The sequence below is a fragment of the Dioszegia hungarica genome (genome assembly GCF_025882075.1).
Source record: "Dioszegia hungarica strain PDD-24b-2 chromosome Unknown MKK02contig_7, whole genome shotgun sequence".
NCBI lineage: Eukaryota > Fungi > Basidiomycota > Tremellomycetes > Tremellales > Bulleribasidiaceae > Dioszegia > Dioszegia hungarica.
Genome location: NW_026515769.1, coordinates 465,306 through 487,889, shown reverse-complemented (window position 1 = coordinate 487,889; position 22,584 = coordinate 465,306). Strand labels below are relative to the sequence as shown.

The window sequence follows — 22,584 nt, the reverse complement described above, 5'->3', positions numbered from 1 at the left end:
TTCAATCGCCATGTCAGCCCCGCCGCCCCAGTCTCCGCGCCCGAACCGCTTCTCCTCCATGTTTGGAGGGGACAAACGTGTTCCCTCTCCCGCCCCCTCGGTATCCCCTACCCCGCGCGGCGGACCGCCTGTCGTACTAGGCATCTGCGCGATGGACGTCAAGGCTCGTTCGAAAGCCATGCGGGAGATCATCACTCGATTGGTAGATATTGAGAAGGGCGGAGTAGAAGTCAAGATCTTCGGAGACGTAGTCATCCTCGAGGAGGGTAGGTTTGCACATTGCCGGTCCTTGGTGACCTAGCTGACCATCTTAGACATCACACACTGGCCGCCTGTTGACGTCCTCATTTCTTTCTTCTCTACCGACTTCCCGTTGCCCAAAGCGCTCGCATATACTCAGATCCCCAATCGGCCCCCACCTATCTCGATCAACTCCCTCGCCATGCAGTCTCTACTATGGGACCGTCGGCTCGTCCTTGCTATTCTGGACCATATCGGCGTACCCACACCCAAGCGCGCCGAAGTCTCCCGAGATGGCGGACCCTTCATCCCCCGTTCGCTCCGCAAGCGGGTGCGGAAAGATTTAGGACTGGTCCTTCCTGGCCCGAAAGCGCGGGACGAGGACAACTGGGGAGAAGTGACCATTCCAGAGAGGTGGAAGGGGAAGATGCTAAAGGAGGAGGTACCAAGAGGGCGGGAGGTGATTCTGAGAGAAGATGGAGATGCGATCATTATCAATGGAGTTGTGGTGGAGAAGCCGTTCGTTGAGAAGCCGGTGGATGGGGAGGATCATAATGTGCATATCTATTATAAAGGGGGCGGAGGCCGCAGGCTGTTCCGAAAAGTGAGTATTTGTTCTTCGAGCGTCTGGCAGGAGCTGATTTCAGGTTGGTAACAAGTCGAGCGACTATGATCCGGACATGTATCACCCCAGAACTGTCGGATCGTTCATCTACGAAGAATTCATCAATGTCGATAATGGTAAGCTAGGACATTCTCCGAGCTGTGCAGTTGAACACTAAGCTGATGATCCAGCGGAGGATATCAAGGTATACACTATCGGCCCCAACTTTCAACACGCCGAAACTCGCAAATCGCCCGTCGTCGACGGTCTCGTGCGCCGAAACGCAGACGGCAAGGAGACGCGGTTCATTACCAAGCTATCGACGGCGGAGGATCAGTACGCCACGGATGTGGTTGATGCGTTTGGGCAGAGGGTGTGCGGATTTGATCTGTTGAGGTGTGAGGGCGGATCGAGGAGTATGGTCATTGATGTGAATGGGTGGAGCTTTGTCAAGGGGAATCAGGTGAGTTGCAAAGTGCAGGAGAAGTTCGGGGTAGCAGCTGACTGGCTCAGGCGTACTATGGTGAGCGATCAGAAGGTTCAGATAGAGTACTCGCTGACCAAGAAGACAAAGCGGCCGAGATCCTCTCGAACGTCTGCCAAAAGGCGAGAGAGCAACGTGCTGCTTGGTATGCTAGTCCACAAGCTGGAATCTCGCCCGCAGATACCGCTGTACCCACGTCAACCACCAGCACCCTCCGCGCCACAGTCACTGGTGAGCTGATATTCGCTCTTTGTCGAGGGCACAGCTGATCACCAGTCCTACGCCACGCCGATCGTACACCAAAGATGAAGCTCAAATTCTCTTTCCCAGCACATGAACCCTGGTCTCTCCCCTTCCTCCGCCTGCTCCGGGGCCACCGAGAAGAGATCATCCTCCGCGATCCGCGCCAATTGCAGTTCATCCTCTCCGCCGCGGAAGCTTCGGGGCGTACCGAAGGCATCAGTGCCGAGATGCTCGCCAAGCTGGAACAGCTGAAGGAGGCTTTGAGCAAGAAGATGGGGCTGGCGGGTACCAAGGCGCAGCTCAAGCCTTCGTTCGGGAAGAAGGACAAAGATAAGGGCGAAAAGGAAAAGGACAAGGGGGAAAAGAAGGATAAGAAGGATAGAGTGAAGGAGGGGAAGGCAGGGAAGGAGGGGAAAGAGAAGAAAGAGGCTGGAGGCGGAGGGGGATCGGATGATGAGGACGCCATGACGGAGACTGAGCGCGCTGCGAAGGTCACGGCGTGGCTGGAGGGGACACCGAGTGGTCGTCAGACGCCAGCGGCGGAGGACGGGGCGGGGAAGACAGCGTCGGCGGATGCGGAAGGAGGGGAGCAGTGGATGATCCCTGAGGGGCTGGAGAAGCTGCAATTGGTGCTGAAGTGGGGTGGGGAGAGCACACACTCGGCGAGGTATCAAGCGAGGGATCTGGGTGATGCGTTCAAGAAGGTGAGTCAGCTGCACGCCTGTTTGACGAGAAGGCTGAAGCTGACCTGTGCAGGATATCATGATCATGAGTGCGTCCTGGCTAATCCGATCGAAGCGGGCGGTACTGACCTCGCAGACAAGGATGTGCTAAACAACGTCAAGGTCTACACCTCGTCCGAACGACGTGTCATTGTGAGCTCACCATCGGGACATCTCGCTACACTCGTCGCTGACTCTTAGAACACCGCGCAAGTTTTCGCCCACGCCCTCCTCGGCGTCGAAGCCGCCCAGCCCACCTCCGCATCCACCCCCGGCGGTGCTCCCGGCGCCGCAGCCGGCTCTTCCGCCGGGCGCACTCCCGAGCCCTGTCCGCTCATCTCGCACCTCATCGTCCGGCGCGATCTCCTGGACGACAATAACGCCGGGAAAGAAAAGATGGCCGAAGCGAAAAAGATGCTGAAAATCCTGCTGCGTACCGGTGAGACGGAGAAACGGCCCGACCTAGCGTGGGAGCGAGGATTCAAAAAGGAGCCGGTGGAAGTGGTCGCCGAGGTGATTGCGCAATTGACCGAGTTGCGGGCGATTATGCGCAAGAATTATGAGAATGGGAATGTCGAGAAGATTCCGCAGCAGCGGTGGTGTTGTGGGGATACGCCTTGGTTGTTCAAGGAACGGTGGGAGAAGATCTTTGAGGATTGGGTGGGGGTCAAGCAGGAGAAGTTTGATCCGTCCAGGGTGAGCTTGTCGTCTTTTGAAGAGACGGATCAAAGCTGATATTGACAGGTATCAGAGTTGTATGATAGCGTACGTTCCATTAACGCTCGCATGACCAGTACTTGTAGGGCCAGCTGACAAGTAGATCAAATACGACTCGCTTCATAACCGGACCTTCTTGTTTGCCATCTTCGACCCCACCGGCCGAGGTCCGGCCGCTCCATCTCCCAACAAAGCACCTGCCGCTGCACCTACGCCCGGTCAACCCCCCGCTGAACCCCAGGACCGACGCCTGCATGATCTCTACGCGCGCGCCAAGGCTCTGTTTGACCTGGTTTCGCCGCAGGAATACGGGTTCGACCAGGAGGCGAAAGAGGAAATTGGGATATTGACCAGTCTGCCTTTGCTCAGGAAGGCGTGGGAGGATCTGGAGGAGGCCAAGACGAGCGGCAAAAGCTTGGCTTGTTTCTACTTTACGTGAGTCGTCGCGGTCTCGCCGATTTTTAGGCAAGACAAGGACGAGAGGATAGAGCTGACGAGAATAGGAAAGAATCCCATATCATGACCCTCTTCAATCTCCTCCTCCTCGCTGGCGTCCCCCTCTCCAGCTCGGCCAAGTCTATCCCGGAACTCGACTACTGCTCGCACTGCACCATCGAGCTCTGGGAGAAGAGCTCCGGGCAGGGCAAAAAGGACTTTAGTCTCAGATTGAGCGTATCGGAAGGCGCGCACAGTCCTGCCGTACTAGACAGTAATGTCGACGCTGTGAGTCCATAGTCGTTCCCAGCTATGAGCGAAAGAGCTAATGAAACAGCGACACAGTCTTACCGTCCAACCCCGGAAGAAGCTGTCCGGGCATATCGACTATGAAGTCGCCCGTGCGGCATTCTCCAAGCACTTTGGGAAAGGCGTGAGCTTCTCGACGACCCCGCTGGAAGGGGATGAAGTGTATCTCAAGAAGGCCATTTATGACGAGGCGGTCTTGCCCCTCAGTTTGCAGCAGCTGCAGAAAGGAGAAGAGACGCCGAGGGTGATGAGTTCCGCAAGCTCAGATTGTAGTGGGGCAGGAGGGCCGGGGTGGTAGAAGATAGATGAGTTGCCATTATATACATTTCACCTAGCTTGATGTAACTTCTTCGGATCACATTATTTATTCCTGCTTGACTTCTGCCAATTCCCATCCTCTCGCATATGCTCGACTCGATTCAGTACACCAGCCCAGCAATTACCTGTCTCCCGAAACCTTGCGCTCGCTCCCCACACTCTCATTCTCAGCCCCGATACCCCATCCAGCGGCAGTCTGCGCCACGCCGTGTCCAGCTGCCGTGGTGTCGTGCGTCGTCTCCCCAAGGTAACCGGTAGGAAGGGACGAGAGCACTGGGACCGAGGTCTGACTGGGGCGCTGACGGTCGCCCATCCCGGGGTTGGGGTGGTGCGGGTGCGGGTCGGCCTCGCCGATGCCGGCGCCGTTGTACCCAGGCAGAGTGTGCGCGGGGGTAGCGGTCGCGCCGGAAGGAGCGAGGGCTGGGCCCGTACCGCTAGCGGAAGTGAGGCCGGAAGAGCCCGTCCCAGTGGACTGGTGCGCGGCGCTGGCACTGGTGTTGGAAGTGTCATGGGGTGACTGCTCGTTGTCGTGGCCCCGCGCGATACCAGCGCCGCCGGCAAAGATACCGGGTGCGGCACCTCCGGGGTGGGCGCTGCGGGCACCGCTGCCGAGCTGATGCTGCGTGGGGGAAGGAGGGGAGCGGGCGGTCGAAACAGCCTCGGTGATTTGGTAGTAGAGGAGCTCGGATTCGGCCTTGGCTCCGATCCAGGCGTGGTCAAACTCGAGGCGGATCGAGCCCGACTTGGGTCCCGAACCCGCGTCCGAGAACCCGGCAATCATAGCTGCGAACTGGGAAGTGACCTGCAAGTCAGCGCGGTCTGGACAATAGAGCAGGGAAGGCTTACAGGCACAGTGATATGGTACCCCTCGGTCTTCTTGCCTCCGCCATGCGCCACCTTGCCCTTCTCCACCGCGTGGAGCGGAACCGCAATCATCCCCAGCTTCTCGCCGTCAATCACACCCGGCCACCCCGTCTCCGCATTGGCATTGACGTTGGTCGCGCCCGCCGCGTTGGCCTTGGCAGTGGGCTTCTGCTCGCCTGTAGCCGTCTGGTCGATGACGCGGTCGCCGCCCTCCGTAGCGGCTGCGTCCGGGTGAGGGACCTTGTCGCCATCCGAGGCGGCACCCTCGTGGGGATGCTTGCGGAAAAGACTCTTCATTTTGTCGAGAAGTCCCTCCTCATGGCCTGACTCGTTCGAGTGGGCGTGGCCGGGAGTGTGGGACGAGTGGGCGGGCATAGCCTCGGACAGCGGCTGGGGCGCCGAAGTGAGGACGGGGTTGGCGGGCTGAGTGAGGGGAAGGAGGATCAGGGCGTCCTTTAGGATCAGCTTGTTGTCCAGTCATCGTTTGGGGAGACTTACATTCGAGACACCAGCCTGAACACGCCAGTACCACGTCCCCTTCTCCTTGGCGCCACCTGTAGCGGGTGTCGAGTGGATCGCACTCCCCTCCTGTCCCGACTGGCCCGCAACGAGCGACTTGCGGCGCTGAGACGCATCACTCTTCCTGCGGCCGCCGGAAGCGATACGCTTGAGGATATTGCCGTCCTCCTGGTCCCCAGCGGACGACTGCGACATCCGACGAGACCTGTCGCCGCCCGCTTGAGGGGTGACGGTGATGGTCGCGAGACAGGGGTAGAGGTTCTTGGGAGGGGGAACGGTGCTTTGCGGGAGGAACTCCATTGTTGCTTGTGTATGTGGGTTGTAAAAAGTAGTAGTATTTGGTGGACAGATGTATTAGTAGGATGTAGTATAAAGATGAGCACCAGAGGGGGAAGACGGCTTTACTTATAGCTGTACGTCTGCAGGGTAAGCAGGGGTCAGGTGGCGTATCTGCTGGCTCTGGGCCAAGGACAACAATACTTCATACGTCATCGCCGAGTCCGAGAGATCCTCCTCGATCATTCTAGTGCTTTTGGGTTTTTGCAGCTAAAATGGTCACCAGGAGTCACCAGACCGCCGGGAAGAGCTTTTGACCTCGATCACAAGCTGACTTTAGTTCGGGTCGGTAGCGCCATACCTCCCTACCTTAGCGCGCCTGATCTGAAGAGATCAGCTGCTCACAGCTCGGTACAGTCTCGGTACCAGTCCCGCAATTCTAGATCTGGTCTGACTGTGCCGTAATTCGCCACCCGTACCTTGACAGCTGGCGGATCAGAGCTCTGACCGGCTGACCCGAGGCACTGGAGACAAGCAGAGGGGTCGCGCGCGAGACAAAGTGCGCCTGGGTCCGTTGACAAGATTATAAGATCATACCTGTCGAGGATCCTTTGCGTTCGTGCGGTTCTGATCATGTCAGATGCAGTCGACGTCGACTTCAGAAACAGAAAATATCGTTTGATGGTGCGATAGATGTACCTTTAGATCCCTGATGGATAATCCGACAGATAGTCCCGCCTTCTCTGATACGAGATCTGCCATGAGATGTATGTTCCGATAGATATAGACGCAGCTCAGGGCAGTTTTGTAAGCCAGATGAGAGATCCGGCTTGAGCATATTTCCGAGAGGTATCATCCGTTAGATTGACTTCCAATTTCCCCGGGATGTGTCCCTGTCAGTCGATGTCTACGACATGCTGTAGAGACCTCCTGCAGGTCGAGTATACGATATTCCGGATGTCTGAATCTGAGGCGGTGGGAGCAGCCAGCCACGTCCTGAGCAGAAAGAGATTGCCACCGGGTGGCAAAAGGTGTGAAGACTCAAAGCTTGCAGGATGGAGGTACATGCGTGGAACATGAAAAACGGAACGCTTTCGTGAGGGTGATATCAGTGAGGAGTGGACTACTGTGGTCAGGCTATCTCCTGAACAGCAGCAGCAGGATCACCTGTGCTGGTTCACGAAAGATCGAGTACCGGTGTCACACTCGGACCGCCGACCTCGAATGCTGTCCTTAGCTGCCACAATTTTGGTCGGACCTGACTCCGTAGCAGGAGGGGGTCATGTGGTACGATGCGATGGCTACAGGGATACAGGGGCTTCTAGTGTTCGCCACTTCCAGCGGATTGCTTGATCCAGTCGGTGTGGCAATCTCCGTGCGCTCCGTGGACTCGGACTCGGCAATGCCGTTATCGGAGCCGAGGTTGTCGAGGAATGCCAGGGCTGTCAGAGCTCAGGGCTTCGTGACCCCAGCTATGTAGCTCCCTGTTGTACTTCATCCTCTTTTGTACAGAATGCTCTACCTGCCGCTGCTCGCCATATGCGCTACGGCAGCCCAGGCCCGCTCACAGGAGATCCGGTATACCCAGCACAATATCCACTTCTCCTCCCTCTCTCCGCTGTTTCGATACACCCCCGCAGAGTCCTGGTCGGCCTCACGCTCAGGCGTGACATCCGCCACCCCGGGCGCGAATGTCAGCTTTGACGTCTTTGGCGAGATAGTCTACTTATGGGGCAACCAGTCTGGGACTGCACTTGAAATCACCCCGGACATCCCTGCCATCTCCCCTCATGCCAGCTATCCGAACTACCACTACGGGAATTCGGCCTCCAACGTCGTTCCGGCCTTATTTGACTATTCGCTTGGTGGCACAGGTGTTCTTCTAGAGTCGAGGCAGGTCTCGCTACAGGTGGCGGCGAACAATGGGACGGAGGTCACCAAGGGGGCGTATGTGCGGGTCAGGGAGGTTCAGGTGATGGCTGTCGTGCCGACTGATATGAGCCCGGACGATCCATAGTGAGCAGAGTCTGATCCAGATTTCGAGATCTGACTGACATTCAGTCCCGCGGACAATGCTCAAGTCTACCCTGCGGTCACCTCGCATTCCGCCCGAAATCCCTTCTACGCCGACCTGCACCACGCTTGGAACATTACCACCCTAACCTCTCCTTGGTCCACCTACACATCCGTCCCTCGGTCCGGTAGCGGATGGGAGTACGATCTTACTCCTGATACCTGGCCACTCAACGCCGTGCTATCCACTGACGTTGTCGGTGCCCCCCTCCACATCTCCATGCCCCGCAATACCACCATTCTGCAACTATACGGGAGCGTCGGTCCCCACATGGGCATCTTCGAGCTCCGGCTGGTCCATCGGCCAAAGGACGGAATGGTACCAGTCGACGTTGCCAATCAGGGCTTGGTATTACGTGTCGACGCTGAGCGGGCAGTAGAGACCAGTAGCGAGCTACTCGCCATCGCCTGGCTGGATCCTCGGTTCCACTACGATGCGGAAATGTCGCTTGTCGATGACCGACCGGGCAAGCTGGCGCAGATCCACGGCATGGGGTTCAAGACATACATGAGGGATCCTTCCTTGCTGCCGCCTGATTGGCGCGAGGAGTACAATGCGAGGTCTGCACGCGGGGCTGAAGGGTTCAGCGCGAGGACGATCCTCGTGGCCTCTGTGAGTCTACCAATATCATGCTCAGATCAAAACAGGGCTGATATCACAGGTACTAGTAATAGCACTTGTCGCTCTGGCGATAGTGATCTATGGTATCCGGCGGTGGCGATCCAGGCAAGAGAATCCTGAACGAGCTGCGCTTCTAGCGAGTGAAAGGGACAATGGAGCATAGACAAGTCAGCCGGGTCAGAGGGTATGAAACGAGTCAGCAATGGCCATAAGCATTGTTTTGCGCGTGGATGAGCTATACAGCGCTGGATGGTCCGTATATGCCTTGGCTAGGGTATGGAAGAGTAGCAGCCTGAACGATACCCACTAGCATGCCCTGCTCGCCCTCATCACGGTGTGCCACATTCGGCGTTTGCCGGCGTTACTCGGGTTGGGTGAGGTCCACGCGCTGTTCTTTAGACTTGTTTCTTCTTCTCCTTTCCATCCTTTCCACAAGCACCTTACCCAGCGTGCAGCAGCAGTCAGCAGAGCTACGCAAGCCATGTCACAGACTCCACCCATGACTGACTCGCTCAGCCAAACCGGGAGAGATAAAACTCCAGAACTCACTTCGTAAGCCATTCTTCCACACGGACTGAGCCCCCTAGCTGACCCCCGTAGTAAACGTGAGAAGCGTACTCGTGAACCCGACGAAGATGATCGTGACAGGTCGGAGCGTCGCAGGCGGCACCACGATGACGAGTCTAACGGAGACAGGGACAGGGAGCGCCGGCACCGGCGACACCGAGATCGGAGCGGGGACAGGGAGGACGACTCGGACAGGGAGAGGAGGCACAGGCGGCATAGGGAGAGGGAGGATGAGACGGATGAAGAGCGAGAAGAGAGACGTCGACGCAGAAAGGAACGAGAGAGGGGACATGATGAGCGCAGGTCAACACGTAACGCGTCCAAGGAACTCATGCCGGATGCGGACGATACCAAGTCGACACGGTCGAGCGAGCGTCCCCGGGATCGCGAGAGGAGCGACAGGCGGGACCGCAGCCGCGAGAGCCACCGGTCTCACCGGAGTCGAAGTACTCGCGAGGCGGAGCGGGAAGGGCGGCGCGAGATGACGCGCGAAGAGAGGGAGGCGGAGCGCGAGAAGCGGGATAGGGAGATGAGGGATGAGCGTAGGGAACAGGCTCGGATCAGGGACGAGAGATTTGCTGAAGTGAGCTGAAACTTACCGTCATATCGGGGCCGAGCTGACTTTTAGGTGGACAGGCAACGCGGCGGTGATCGCAGAGGCTACGACCGACCCCCTCGCCCACGGTCCCCTTACTCTCCCCGCCCCCGACGCGGCTCGCCCGTCTACAGCAACGGCGGCCCGCCCTCTGGCAGAAACGACGCTCCTCCGCCACCTCCGCGTGAGCCCCCACCACCCCTTGACCCCGCTACCCAGGTCTGGAACTCGATCGACTCGGAGAACAGGTCTATCTTCATCAGCCAGATCGCCGCTAGGATGACGAGCAGTGATCTTGGCTTGTTCTTTGAAGATTCGCTCGGACCCAACTCGGTCAAGGATGCTCGGGTCGTGACTGATCGGCAGTCTCAGCGGTCCAAGGGGTGAGTGTTTTCCCTTAGGAAAAGGGCAAAGCTGATGAGCAGTATTGGATATGTTGAATTGACTGATTCAGCCTTTGTCAACAAAGCTCTAGGAGTGAGTCGGCTTTGACGGCGATCAGGAACCTAGCTGACACTCAGCTCTCCGGGACTATCGTGATGGGCATTCCGATCATCGTCCAGCTTACCGAAGCAGAGCGTAATCGCGAAGGCAAGACTATCGAGCAACTCGTCGCAGCTGCTACGTGAGCTACTTTGTGCTGATCTTGAGGTCCCTAGCTGACATTTCAGCAAGGAGATGGAGGCAGCTCGACCCCGATACCAACGCGAAGGACGACGCGACCAAGGCATCCAGTTCCCGCACCTTTCGACCGGCCTCCGCTTGCCGCCCGGATTTGACCCAGACCAGAATCCCGACGCGTCGATCCCTTACCACAGGTTGTTCCTCATCAACGTGGCTTACAGTCTCTCGCAGGATGATATCCGAGCAGTTTTTGAGCCGTTTGGAGAGATTGACTTTATCGACCAGCACTTGGATCATGTAAGCTCGCCTCTCATTGGACAGGTGGGAATCAGCTGACAAAGTAGCACGGGCATCCGAAAGGGACAGCTTATATCCAATTCAGGGAACTCCGAGCTGCTCAGATGGCTTTGGATGCTATGAACGGGTTTGAGTTGGCTGGGCGGACTAGTAAGCTTCCTCCTCCCCACCGCTGTCGCACTTGCGGCGTCCACAGGATACAAGCTGACTCTCCAGTCAAAGCGATGGCTATCAACGAAAAGTCTGGTATCGAGGATGACATGGACGCAACAGGTCGCGGGCCGAGAGGTTACGGTGGACCCAAGCTTGACGCGAGGGGGAGAATGTCGCTCATGCAGAAATTGGCAAGGACGGAGGATGCTGGACCGGCTGCGAGTGCTTCGCCTAGGGCTGCACCGTGAGTCTCTTTATCCCTTGGGCCGAATCAGCGTATGATTGAAGCTGATGATTCAGGAGGCCGGTCCAGCGCGCTGATCCGACACCGTTCGTCGTCGTCTCCAACATGTTCAACCCGGAAGAGTGAGCTTCTCTCTTCTGATCCTTTGGTCACAGTAAAGCTGACAATCCTAGGGAAACCGAACGTAACTGGGATCTTGACCTCGCAGAAGACGTGAAATCCGAAGTCGAATCGAAGTACGGTAAACTCCGTCAAATCAAGGTCGACAAGATGTCGGCCGGAGAGGTGTATATGGAGTTTGGAGAAGGGGCGAGATTTGCGGATATGGCGGTTCAGGGGTTGAATGGGCGATATTTCGGGGGAAGGACGTTGAGGGCCGAGTTTATTAGTGAGGCGTTGTTTAAGGCGCATATGTAGGGAGAGGGCGTGAAGCGAGAAGGGAGAGTTGGGGAGGGGCGAAAGAGCAAAAGAAGGTGCAAGGGGGTTTAGGTGTTGCTACCTTATACAGGAAGGGGGCAGAGGGAAGGGGTGCGAGTTTATGGGGTAAGTGGAGTGGATGATCGTCTGTCGAGGGCATGCATATTGCTATGATTTGATCTACCGGAAGCTTGACCAAGAGTACGAGTCAAGCCTACGCTGATAGGACATTGCTTGGTCCGGTCGCATCGGGCCAGCAGATCCAGCTTCTCGAAATGAGGACGGTTTGTGTGTCCACGAGGACGCATAAAAGGGTCATCAGACAATCTTGAGCTCCTTGGAACACAAAGCCCCACTGTTCAACTTCAACTTCATCCTGCTGATCCTCTCAAACCCCAGACTCCTCGAGCGCGATGCCTGAAGCTACGCCGTTCACTTTCACGCAAGAACAAGCACGTATATTGCGAGAACCGCCGTGGAAACTTAACCTCTTCCTTTGGCCTGATTGGCAGCATAAGACCCCCGGGCCGAAGTGGGTGATGTGCGTGCATGATAACGGGGAGCAATGGAGGTTTCGGTAGCGTTTGCTAATTTTGCAGGCATCCGGACATCAAGTGCACGCCATGTCGGGAGACTGGCGGGTCTTGCATCATCACCGACCTTGCGCCGATTGGAACCGAAGATCGGAAACTCACCATACCGGGCCCCTGCCTGGAGTGCACGCTTTTCGACAGCGGCCGGCCTTCGCGATCGGTTGAGCCCCTGCGGGAGCCAATGTGCTTCAATAACACACCTTACAGACCTGCGCCTGGTGGAGTGGGCCTGGTACTTGTTACATCGGGGGCGGAGGGCGAAGAGGAGAGTGCTGCCGTGACAAGCCCTCCGCGTAAGCTCAGAGATACTCTGATGGACAGCTCGAGACTGCTGTTGACACAACAGCTCAATACCAACCTCAGCCTCTGCCATCCGATGCGGGAACCGGACCAGCAGCCATACCTATCTCCAAGCTCGCGTTCAGCGCCGCACCCACCAAGACAATGATCAGTGTCTCGACACAGACGGAGGACTGCACAATGGCGGAGCTGCTGCGCATGGTCGGCGAGGTCAAGCAGGAGAGTGCAGATCGGCTGCGCCAGAACCGTGAGCTGGTCAAGGATATGGACGAGTTCAAGGGGGTGAGTGCACAGTGTCAGGTGTGAGTGCGCCATTTGACGCCGCTCAGCGTTTGGAGAGACTCGAAGCCGCTCACGCCATGGCCTCGATGGCTGGTTCGATGCCGATGCCGATTCCGATGCCCCACAACCCCTTCCATCCTGACCATCCAACGGAGTCTGAGAGGTCGCTGTCTGTTGCCCTCGACGTAGATATGGGATAAATCGAGAGGGACGTTATAGAAGAGGTCTGAGGATAGGCAGGAAGGGAAGAGATTCAGTGGGTCAGTAGTCATGGTATTTTCGTCGAGTTGTGGAGGACTTGGGCTCAGCTGTGCAGCTCGTGTGTGTGCTGGGCTTGCGCTCACGCCGCATCTAGTGAGCAGTGGGTTACCGCTGGCGAGACGACAAGTACAAGTACAACACGTACTTAAGCATACCCTCTCCAACACATGCCTATCCCGGCGCCAACTTGAATCGTTTGCGTCATCGATCTGACCCGTCTCAGCCCACCTTCCGAGCGTCCATTTCGTGCCTTCCTTTCATACCCCATATATCAACCACAACTACAATACTCCTCCGACCTGGCTACCACTGGTAGCTTTTCACAGCCTCATCCGCTCACGTACCGCTCCGACTGCGGATCAGAAGCAAGACCAGCTCGTCGAATTGAAAGCCTCAATACACGATGGCGTCGATATTTGGGGGGATCCTGAATTGGCTGAGAGGGCTGTTCTTTGCAAAGCACCTCGAGGTGACAATAGTGGGACTACAGGTGAGCTTCGGCCTCCCCATGCCCGTCAGGGTCGTCAATGAGTGGAAGAGCTGATATAGTAGGCAAGCGGAAAGACCTCGTCAGTGCTCTTCCCCCGCACCCGAGATTTACTCCCAGCTCGGATCTTACTCAGCCCTCGGAGGCTCTCTGACGGCTAAGCTGAGAACGTGCTGACACCTGACAGCCTCGTCAATGTGCTCGGATCGAACCAGTGGTCTGAGGATGTCGTTCCTACCGTAGCGTTCAATCTCCGTCAAGTGCGGAAAGGAAACGTGACCATGAAAGTGTGGGATGTAGCTGTGAGTCTTGCTCTTCATCTCTGGCGAAGGTGATACCAGTCGTACTCTGATTTCTGGGCGGACTGCTGGGCTATGTGCTGACTTGAGCAGGGCCAACCAAAGTTCAGAGGCATGTGGGATAGATACTGCCGAGGTGCAGATGCCATAGTGTGAGCTTAGAATACGTCCTTTGCGTAATAGAGGAAGGGCTGAGAGCTGATTCCCACAGATACGTGGTAGACGCCGCAGATGTGAGTTACCGATCCCCTCCGACTCGTCAGAACCCTTGAGTAGCAGGCGGACCACAGCTGAGACCTCTATTAGACCAAAAACCTCCCTACAGCCACGTCAGAGCTCCACGCTCTCCTTGCCCTCCCCGCACTATCCTCCGTCCCCCTCCTCGTTCTCGCAAACAAGAATGACCTCCCTGGCGCTGTCGGCGTAGATGACTTGATCAGAGAGATGCGGCTAGGCGAGATCGCAGGACGGGTCGTATCGGTACGTTCAAGCTACTCCCGAATTGCTATAGAAAGATGCGGGGCTCAAGAGCTGATGGCGTAGTGCTACTCGACAAGCAACAAGACGAAACATAATCTGGATATCGTGCTCGCATGGTTGATGCAGCGCTCGCACTAGTCATCGGGACAGAAATTCATCGGTGTCACTCATCCGTGAAATGAGGGAGGGCGGCTTGATCTGGGTCATCGATTGCCTTGCACACTGGGGTATGGGGAAAGATGTAGATCTGGGGCTGGTTCAGGCTGGTCACGAGGAGACGAGCAAGGGGGCAGGTAGAGATCGCTACGATGTTGTAAATCAGATGGATCGTGTACAGCTGTGTCATGCCTGAGAAATGGTGGTCGATTTAAATGATACAAGCTAGATCGACTCTGTGCTACTTCTACTCTCTGCTACTAGAACCCTCGGTTGCCACCAGCTCTGCCTCCAACGCTGTTTCCTCCACCCCCAGCTCCGCCGCGGGCTGCCGATGCGCAATCCACTCCCATCCCGCCTTATCCCCTTGTCCACCATGCACTACCTGTTCGACCCACCCCTTCTTCTCGAGCGCCTTCACCACCGCAAACCACCTCTGCAACTCCCTCCCTCTGTGCCGGAATCGAAAGATGACATCCTCTCCCTGCATCCCTTCCGTCCGCCGATCCGCCCAATCCTCATCCATCCCTCGTTCCCACTCCGCCTTCGCCCCGTCCTCTTCAGCGACAGCCTCATCGACCCGTTTCTTCCCAGCCCACCACCCCTCCCATGCTTCCCTCGCCCACCGTTGATCGCCCGCCAAGAGCGCATATCGCGCCATGTGACGATACGTCTCGCATCCCGGTCCGAGGGCGAACTGGACGCGGAAGAGGGTGACGAGGTCTGAGACCTGGGTTTTCCGGTCGGAGGAAGTTGGGAAGGTATGGACCGGGGCATACAGGAGGGAGAGGACGAGGAGGTGTAAGGTCTGACGGGTAGGTGGGATGTGTGGGACGCGTAGGAGGAACTGGGAGAATGGCGTGAGAAGCGATGAGGGGGATGACACGGGGGTCTGTCCGAGGTGTGGGGGCGGTTCTCGAGGCGTACGGTAGGGCGTATGGAGCGGATAAGAGAGGTGCAGATGGAGTAGCGAGAGGAGATCTCGATCTTTGACGCCAGGCAGAGCTTCCAGTGCGCGGAGAGAATCGATGAATGGTCGCCGGGCAGGCTTGGGATCGAGGATCTGACGATGCGTATCGCAAAGAAACCGATATGGCTTCACTGGCTCCTCCGCCCCCCATGTCCGCGGGAAATGGACCTCTGGCGGAGAAGGGGGCCACATCCTCCTTGCCCACGCATTCGACCCCGCCCTCAGCTTCTTCATCTCGGGCGAGATGGGCTTGTGCATTTTTTCAAACGGTATCGCTTCTGCTGCCTCCGCAGATGCGAGCGCAGGCCCGAGGACCAAAGGTGCAGGTTCAGGGGGATCATCACCCGACCCGAATGCCTGCTCCCCATCCACCGTCTCGCCGATCCGAGGCGTACGGGGCGGCTTGCGCTGTCGCCGGTCCCAACGAAGCGGCGGAGAGATCCACGAGACGGGAGCGATGCGCTCTCGGCCGAGCGTGTCCCGGATGGAGGTCTCGGTAACGCTATCCTCGACCCGCTGGGCGTAGCGGATGAGGAGGTCGCCGTTTTGCCGGGTGAGGGGGTAGCGCGCGGAGAGAGCAGATGGGGAGGGAGGGTTCGGGGTGAGGAAGTGTGAAGCGAGGGGAGCGGGGCGGCGGCGTTGGCGCGAGGGGGTGTCGAGAAGGGGTAAGAGGTCCGAGGGAGGTATGTCGGTCTGAGGGGTTCAGCTGTATTCCGCGTTACAAAGCGGACATGGGCTTACAGAAATGGTAGGTATATGGAGCGCGGTGCCAGACTGTCTGCCTTTCCCCTTATAAGCCGCAGCTTTGTACTCCGTAGGAACACCTCCTTTACTCTCCGATAGTTGCCCCGCCCATCGGCTCGGCCCAGCTACTGCCGTCTCTCCCTTCCCATCTCCATCAGAGTCAGCAGCATCCTCTGCCACAGCAGGGTGCCCCTCTACAGGCCTGACAGCTGCAGCCGAAGATCCTGCTCTGGCGGCCGTCCCCCAACGCGTGCTGGCCGAATCGACCCCTCTGAAAACGCGGGGAGCGAGGAGATCGAGCAGGGGCGAGCTTCCCGGGACGAGAGGTCTTGCGCTTGAGAGCCTTGCGAGCTTGAGGCAGCCCCTGCCACCTGCCATAGACCTATACTGGCACGCGGTCCGTATGGGTGAGATGGTTGTGGTAGAAGAAGGTGTAGACTGGTGGCCTGGTGGAGTTGTGGAGGGAAATTGTCTGGTAGGAATCGCCCCCGGAACCGCTGAATCGCGCCACGTGTACACGGAGTGCGGTGGGATATCCGAGCCTGCCATCGGACTATCTTTCCTCCGCTACGGCCCTAGGCTAGTAGGCGGAGAGGTAGGAGGCTGTAGGAGGCCTGCCCGCTGGTTCAGCCTGCCGACATCCGCTTAGGGTAGTACATCTGGGTATGTGTCGCTGCGGATCCCATGACATTCCATCTCAGACCCGGGAAGGTATATCTCACGGACCTATACAATGCTGCTATCACTACGCAGCCCTCCGCTGCCAGCCAAGTCACGATCACTGCTTCTTCATCTCCGCCTCCAGCTCCTCCCTCGTATTAGCCCCCAGCCCCTTGAGCGTATCCAGCAACCATACTGGCCACGCACGAGTCGTACGCAGGAACGAGTACGATTTAGGAATGACCAGCTGCGTCCCCCTGCACCTGAAGATCTGGTCCGCCACCTCCTTTCCGACAAACTGGGCCGACATCATCTTGCCCGATTTCTTCTCGATGAGTTCCTGCCGGAACGCGACGAGGGGGGTGGCGACCCAAAGAGGGTGGACGTTGGTCACGTGGACGTTGGGGGCGCGATACCATGTTCGAAGCTGTTCGCGGAGGCCTGGAGTCAGCAAGCCCACGAGCTAGTACTCACATTCGCACAGCGCCACCAAGGCGATCTTTGTCGCCGAGTACGACGAGAAAGATCCGACACTGACAAAACTGCTCATGCTTGCAATCTCGACAATGTGGCCCTTATTACGCTTGACCATATCCGGCGCGAACGCTCGGCAGGTGTACCAGTGGCTGGTGAGATTGACATCGATGAGTTGCTTGACTTTGGCGTTGGGCGCGTCAAAGATGGGGTAGTCGTTTCCGATTCCAGCGTTGTTGACGAGGATAGAGGGGGAGCCGATCTTGGCGCGGATCTCATCCGCTACGGCGTCGACGGCGTCTCCATCCGTGACGTCGCACTTGAGGTACAGGGCAACGACTATACCGTCAGCCACGTTATGACCGTGCAACGGTGCACACACCGTTCTTGAGCCGGTCCGGAAGAGGCGCCATATCCAACACAACCACCTTGACTCCCTTGGCCGCCAGAGCCTTGGTGATCTCCTCCCCGATACCTGAGCATCCGCCGGTGACCACCGCGATCTCCTCGGACCAGTTCCAGCGGCTCGTGTCTGCAAAGACCTTCCAGTTGTTCAGGGCGATCCCGCTCAGCGTGGAGCTGACGTACTTGGTCAGGCTGAGCGCGAGGAGCCATTTGAGGCCCGTGATGAGGGATGAAGGGGCGATGGTGAATGGGAGCTTCTGGAGGTACTCGAGAATGGTCCGCTGGGTGGATTGGGAGGACCGAGTCAAGAGGTAGAGCGCCGTGGCTGACGCGAGCGAGGTGGTGGGGACCATGATGGAGGGAGTACGGTAGCAAGGATCGACGAGCGTTTTTCGCAGACGATGCTCGCTATCTCTGATATGTCGGCTGCTGGACTTCTCGACGAAGGGGATACTCGGCCGCTACTATATACCCATTCTTGTCTGCGGTAAGCAAGCTGTTGGGGGAGGCTAGCCTCGTTTTAGTGGACCCCTCGGATACCAGTGAGCCGGAAAATGCCGTTATCATCGTGGAGTTCAGCGCCGTCTCCGCTGCCGGCTGACGTCATTTCTCGGCTTTAAATTGCCTCCGCGGCCGTCCGTTCACAGCGCTCAAGCTGCTGCTGACATGACAATTTCAACTCTTTCCTTCACCAACAATCAAGTCAACTCACATAATATGCCGGGTTCAGCAGCCGCACCAGTCGTCTACACTTTCCCAGCCGTCCCGGCACTCCAAGAGTCCCTGGCAAACTTCATCGTCAAGGCTCAGACCGACGCCATTGCCAAGCGCGGCCGGTTCACCATTGCCCTCTCTGGCGGTTCCCTCCCCAACAACCTCTCCCCGCTCGCCGAGCACAAGGATATCCAATGGGACAAATGGCACGTCTTCTTCTCGGACGAACGGATCGTACCTCTCGACCACGCCGACAGCAATTATGCCGCCTGCGCCAAGGCGTTCCTCGACCACGTCCCTATCAAGCGTGAACAAATACACACCATTGACGTCTCGCTCTTTACAGACGAGACCAAGGCGGATCCGACGGCGGGACCCAAGGACGCGGATAAGGCGGAAGAGGAGGCAGTGGAGATTGCGGATGAGTACGAGAAGCAGTTGGTAGGGTGCTTTGCGGCGGGGAATTCCGCGCGGTATCCCACCTTTGATCTCATTCTGTTGGGGATGGGTCCTGATGGCCACACGTGCTCGCTCTTCCCGGGACATGAGCTGTTGAGCGAGAGCTCGAGGTGGGTGGCAGAGGTGCAGGATAGCCCAAAGCCCCCAAACAGGAGGATCACTCTGACGTGAGTTGAGCTCACTCAACGTTCGGATTGTCTAGGCGTTACTGATATCCAGCTACCCTGTTCTCAACCACGCTTTCCGATGCGCCTTCGTAGCTGCCGGCGAGGGCAAGCAGGACATGCTCGCCAATATCCTCGACAGGCCAGAAGATGGGTTACCGTGTTCGCGCGTCAGGCCAGCCGCGTAAGTCTCTCTGCTTTACTCCATTGTGCTTTCTGGACCGGCACAGCTCGTCACAAGTGCTATCCCGACCGATCTAGTTGATCTCAAGCTGATATCCAGACCCGGCTTGGTTTTCTGGTTCGTCGACGAAGCAGCCGCCAAAAAGCTCAACTACCCCGCGACAGAGTACAAGTGGATCGAAGATGACGATATGCAGGGGTCGGAGGACGCAATCGCGGCGGAGAGGAAGAAGATGAAGGCGGAGGTGGATGCGGTGGTGAAGAGCCATCAATAAGCGGATGGTCAGCGAGGGAGAACCGATGAGAGCCAGGGAGATGGGTGGGGAAGATAGGCGAAGGAGAATGGGAGAAGGGATCAATAGACATACATACAGATATATCATGAAGGGCAGTAGGAGTGTATATAGATGGGTAAATCGTGTCTATGCAGCCACAGATAGATGCTTCCAGCTTGGGCATGAAGCGCTGGTTGCTTGAGCGCAGTGCAGCTGAGTCAGCGAGATGACAATTCGCCACCGGTTAACATTCGACCCAACCGGAACTTGGCTCTGGATTTTGCTCGATCTTGATATTGCCTTTGTTTGCTTCACTTCATTCCATTAACAAACTCTACTGATCTACTACTGATCACTATGGCAGCCGTCAAAGAAGGAGATTTTGCAGGTCAGCTTATCTGCTTTTAGGTAAAGAGCTGCCCAGCTGACAAGTATAGCGATCCGGGGAGAGGTCCGAAAGATCTTGAAGCAGCCGGGGTACGATGATGGTTCCATCGGGCCCGTGCTCGTCCGGTATGAAATCCTATCTCCTATCTCGCCTACGGTCTACTGTCGCTTATATCTGCAGATTGGCATGGCATCAGTCCGGGACGTACTCGGCCATCGATTCGAACGGAGGATCTAACGGGTGAGTGACACTGCGCAGAGCGGTCCGCCCCAGCTTGAAGGCAGAGCATGGCTGATCGTACAGAGCTGGTATGCGATTCGGAACAGAGGTGACTCTTTCGACGCTACTTGGCTAGGCGTAGCGCTGATCAGCAGAAAATGGACCCCGCCAATGCTGGGTTACATCACGCCATTACCTACCTCATGCCTATCCAGGAAGCGAACCCCTGGATAACTCACGCGGACTTGTGGAGTGAGCTGCTCCATCCCCTTCTGAGGACAACGAAGATGGGAGAAGCAAAGCTGATGGGGTAGCGCTCGCTGGTGTGGAAGCTATCGAAGCGATGGGCGGGCCCAAAGTCCCCTGGGAGGCCGGGCGGACGGATTATGAGACGGAGGAGGCGGCGACGGACCACCGGGGGGAGATTGTTAACAGGTGAGCCTCGCTGTTGCGTCACACTGCCTCGTCGCTTGTGTGCGCGGAAGTAAGGTTCGACTGGACCTGACTCGTCATAGATTACCGGACGGGTCGAAAGGTGCTGATCATATCCGGGACATCTTCGGCAGGATGGGCTTTTCTGACAAGGTATGTTCCATCGTACCTCTCCTTCTCGGACTTTACGCGTCCTATCCTTCTCATTTCTCCACTGGTACTCGGCGTGACATGAGATGTTGGCAGGAGCTGACAGTCACGCAGGAGATTGTAGCCCTGTCTGGCGCACACTCGTTAGGCCGCTGCCACCCGGACCGATCCGGCTTCGACGGACCATGGGTCGTCAACCCCACTCGGTTCTCCAACCAATACTTCAAGCTGTTGATGACGCAAAAGTGGAAGCCGAGGGAATGGGAGGGTCCGTTCCAGTATGTCCTTGATCAGCTGCGAGTCGCCGATTTGTCGTTGGGTCGAAAGCTGATATGATAGGTATGAGGCGACGGTGGCTGGTACGAAATTGATGATGCTGCCTACGGATGTGAGCTGCCGCAACTCTGACTTGGCTTTACCAGAGAGGATGAGATAAGGATGGAGCTGACGGAGTAGATGGCTTTGGTCGAGGATGAGGAGATGCGTGTGTGGGTTGAGAAGTACGCGGCGGACAAGGATCTCTTCTTCAAGGTTAGCTTTGTCGAGCAGGCCCTACAAACAGACAGCTGATACACGTAGGACTTCGCCATGGCATTCGGCAAGCTCATCGGTGAGATCAGCTTCATCGCCGAGATGTACACCGCAGCAATTGTAGTAGCTGATATCACAGAATTGGGTGTAGAAAGGGATGACTCTGGGTTCGCCCGGCTGGCAAAGAAGGCAGCCAAGGAGGGCAAGCCGCTCGACAAGACGTCGTTGCCAGGCAAGGGATGCCCTTTCGCTGGTACAACGGGCAAAGGTCGGAGTGCCAAGCTGTAGCTTGACTGCGTGTGTCGAGCGTTGTAGATTCTGCTGGTTTGTTGATGCGATAGATGTGTTGGATCTATGTGTGTATGCATATACGCTGTCCAATACTATAGCTACGTCTGCGGCCTTATGAGACAAGACGAGGTAGATAGATCCGGCGATATGGGAGGATTACATGAAATCGTCATCATCCAGCACATCCTGGTATGCGTCCGTGTCGACCGTATGGATCGCCTTGGTCGCGCCGAGTTTTGGCTTGGATGCGCCCTACCCCATCAGCTCTGACCACAGACCTTGCGCGGCTCTCACTCAGCTGAACCCACCTTGTTCTTCTTCCCACTTGCCTTATCCCTCTCCTCCTGCTGCTTCGTATTCCCCAGCGTCGCCAGCCCGCTCCCCACCTTCCTCACCTGCACCGCCAACAGCGGCTCACACAGATCCTTCGCGAACCCCTCCACGAAGGCCGGGAACAGCGCGTGATCCGCGTGCTTCGAAATGATGAGCGCCATGATGTCCTTGGAGAGCTTGTCGAAATCGGCCTTGGTTTTGGGCGCGGCGGTAAGGATCGCCTCGAGCGTCGCTTTGGGGTCCGTCACGGCTACATCGCCAAAGAGATCCTGGGCGGCCAGGAGATCCGAGGCGAGCTCGCGTTCCCGCGCTTCGCGCTTGGCGTCTCGGGCCCGATCTTGTTCTGTCCGGTTGTCTATCAGGTCGTCGGCCGGTCCTTGGGCCTAGGGCATCAGTTATTGGACTTGAAGCAGGCAATGGTCATATAACTCACCAGAGCACGCTCCTTCTCCGCCAGCTTCTCCTTTAGCTTCTTCTTGCGCACAGGCGCAGGCGCGCCGGCCGGAGCGGCAGGCTTTGCCTTCTCAGAGTCTGAGACGTCCCAGTCGTCCTAATCGTCAGCCTTTGCCTCCTTTCTGTCCTGCACGGCCAGCTCACCTCCTCTTCCTGCTCTGCATCCTCATCGGCCCATTTCCCTCTAGCGGGCGCACGGGCAACCGGAGCAGTCACAGCAGGCGTGGACGTGCCGGACTTTTTGGGCTCTTCGATATCTGAATCTCCATCAGCTTTTGTTGATGGGGGTTGGACGACAAGAAGAGGGCTCACCCCAGTCGTCGTCGGACATGTTGCTGATTATCTGATAGGTAGAGTAAGGGGGAGCGAGGTGCTGTGTGCTCGCTGTGTCTCTTAGCTATGAGTAGACTATGTATGGGAAAAGAAGTAGACGACGAAGTACAATGGGATTTTTTACCTGCGCCAGCCTCTCAGAACGCCTCGTTTCAGAGTATAACGTAAGCAAACAGCCCTATGGATAACTGCAGAGTATGGCCTTGCAACTAGTACATATCACCT

At 57.2% G+C, this 22,584-nt stretch overlaps 11 protein-coding genes across 11 annotated transcripts; 7 read left to right on the top strand and 4 right to left on the bottom strand.

Annotated features, from left to right (window-relative positions):
• Positions 1–10: 10 nt before the first annotated feature.
• Positions 11–4,052, top strand: MKK02DRAFT_43301 (putative actin cytoskeleton organization and biogenesis-related protein; the record flags this gene model as incomplete). Its single annotated transcript, XM_053092364.1, has 14 exons — positions 11–266; positions 315–844; positions 888–981; positions 1,036–1,307; positions 1,358–1,367; positions 1,413–1,559; positions 1,605–2,275; positions 2,328–2,343; positions 2,391–2,446; positions 2,495–2,989; positions 3,038–3,058; positions 3,114–3,445; positions 3,514–3,733; positions 3,783–4,052. The coding sequence occupies 14 exons, from the start codon at positions 11–13 to the stop codon at positions 4,050–4,052; spliced, it is 3,390 nt and encodes a 1,129-aa protein (XP_052947153.1).
• A 627-nt stretch (positions 4,053–4,679) lies between these two features.
• MKK02DRAFT_7075 (uncharacterized protein) lies at positions 4,680–5,755 on the bottom strand (the record flags this gene model as incomplete). The annotated part of the gene is made up of 3 exons (XM_053093691.1): positions 4,680–4,874; positions 4,919–5,389; positions 5,435–5,755. Coding segments are annotated over 3 exons (987 nt in total), but the record flags the coding sequence as incomplete, so codon positions are not given.
• A 1,031-nt stretch (positions 5,756–6,786) lies between these two features.
• On the top strand, positions 6,787–8,589 carry MKK02DRAFT_32239 (uncharacterized protein; the record flags this gene model as incomplete). The annotated part of the gene is made up of 6 exons (XM_053088473.1): positions 6,787–6,827; positions 6,868–7,010; positions 7,039–7,207; positions 7,244–7,747; positions 7,793–8,417; positions 8,467–8,589. The coding sequence occupies 6 exons, from the start codon at positions 6,787–6,789 to the stop codon at positions 8,587–8,589; spliced, it is 1,605 nt and encodes a 534-aa protein (XP_052947151.1).
• A 429-nt stretch (positions 8,590–9,018) lies between these two features.
• Positions 9,019–11,323, top strand: MKK02DRAFT_23907 (uncharacterized protein; the record flags this gene model as incomplete). Its single annotated transcript, XM_053086805.1, has 9 exons — positions 9,019–9,576; positions 9,622–9,971; positions 10,014–10,065; positions 10,110–10,213; positions 10,260–10,509; positions 10,557–10,659; positions 10,726–10,906; positions 10,963–11,028; positions 11,080–11,323. Coding segments are annotated over 9 exons (1,908 nt in total), but the record flags the coding sequence as incomplete, so codon positions are not given.
• Positions 11,324–11,736: 413 nt separating this feature from the next.
• MKK02DRAFT_43298 (uncharacterized protein) lies at positions 11,737–12,698 on the top strand (the record flags this gene model as incomplete). The annotated part of the gene is made up of 4 exons (XM_053092363.1): positions 11,737–11,864; positions 11,923–12,209; positions 12,263–12,498; positions 12,546–12,698. 4 exons carry the CDS (start codon positions 11,737–11,739, stop codon positions 12,696–12,698), a joined length of 804 nt encoding a protein of 267 aa, XP_052947149.1.
• Positions 12,699–13,162: 464 nt separating this feature from the next.
• MKK02DRAFT_24333 (ADP-ribosylation factor family-domain-containing protein) lies at positions 13,163–14,163 on the top strand (the record flags this gene model as incomplete). Its single annotated transcript, XM_053086879.1, has 7 exons — positions 13,163–13,249; positions 13,312–13,328; positions 13,434–13,548; positions 13,639–13,697; positions 13,757–13,778; positions 13,852–14,025; positions 14,089–14,163. The coding sequence occupies 7 exons, from the start codon at positions 13,163–13,165 to the stop codon at positions 14,161–14,163; spliced, it is 549 nt and encodes a 182-aa protein (XP_052947148.1).
• Positions 14,164–14,428: 265 nt separating this feature from the next.
• Positions 14,429–16,273, bottom strand: MKK02DRAFT_43296 (uncharacterized protein; the record flags this gene model as incomplete). The annotated part of the gene is made up of 2 exons (XM_053092362.1): positions 14,429–15,844; positions 15,893–16,273. 2 exons carry the CDS (start codon positions 16,271–16,273, stop codon positions 14,429–14,431), a joined length of 1,797 nt encoding a protein of 598 aa, XP_052947147.1.
• A 400-nt stretch (positions 16,274–16,673) lies between these two features.
• Positions 16,674–17,787, bottom strand: MKK02DRAFT_24048 (uncharacterized protein; the record flags this gene model as incomplete). Its single annotated transcript, XM_053086835.1, has 3 exons — positions 16,674–16,996; positions 17,030–17,368; positions 17,412–17,787. 3 exons carry the CDS (start codon positions 17,785–17,787, stop codon positions 16,674–16,676), a joined length of 1,038 nt encoding a protein of 345 aa, XP_052947146.1.
• A 364-nt stretch (positions 17,788–18,151) lies between these two features.
• MKK02DRAFT_43294 (uncharacterized protein) lies at positions 18,152–19,229 on the top strand (the record flags this gene model as incomplete). The annotated part of the gene is made up of 3 exons (XM_053092361.1): positions 18,152–18,774; positions 18,827–18,955; positions 19,055–19,229. 3 exons carry the CDS (start codon positions 18,152–18,154, stop codon positions 19,227–19,229), a joined length of 927 nt encoding a protein of 308 aa, XP_052947145.1.
• Positions 19,230–19,586: 357 nt separating this feature from the next.
• On the top strand, positions 19,587–21,237 carry MKK02DRAFT_36370 (heme peroxidase; the record flags this gene model as incomplete). The annotated part of the gene is made up of 12 exons (XM_053089411.1): positions 19,587–19,617; positions 19,667–19,742; positions 19,798–19,857; positions 19,921–19,945; positions 19,992–20,088; positions 20,151–20,271; positions 20,352–20,421; positions 20,533–20,696; positions 20,758–20,806; positions 20,875–20,949; positions 20,998–21,028; positions 21,089–21,237. 12 exons carry the CDS (start codon positions 19,587–19,589, stop codon positions 21,235–21,237), a joined length of 948 nt encoding a protein of 315 aa, XP_052947144.1.
• A 159-nt stretch (positions 21,238–21,396) lies between these two features.
• On the bottom strand, positions 21,397–22,357 carry MKK02DRAFT_43292 (eukaryotic translation initiation factor 3 subunit J; the record flags this gene model as incomplete). Its single annotated transcript, XM_053092360.1, has 5 exons — positions 21,397–21,492; positions 21,549–21,956; positions 22,007–22,123; positions 22,171–22,283; positions 22,339–22,357. The coding sequence occupies 5 exons, from the start codon at positions 22,355–22,357 to the stop codon at positions 21,397–21,399; spliced, it is 753 nt and encodes a 250-aa protein (XP_052947143.1).
• Positions 22,358–22,584: the final 227 nt, after the last annotated feature.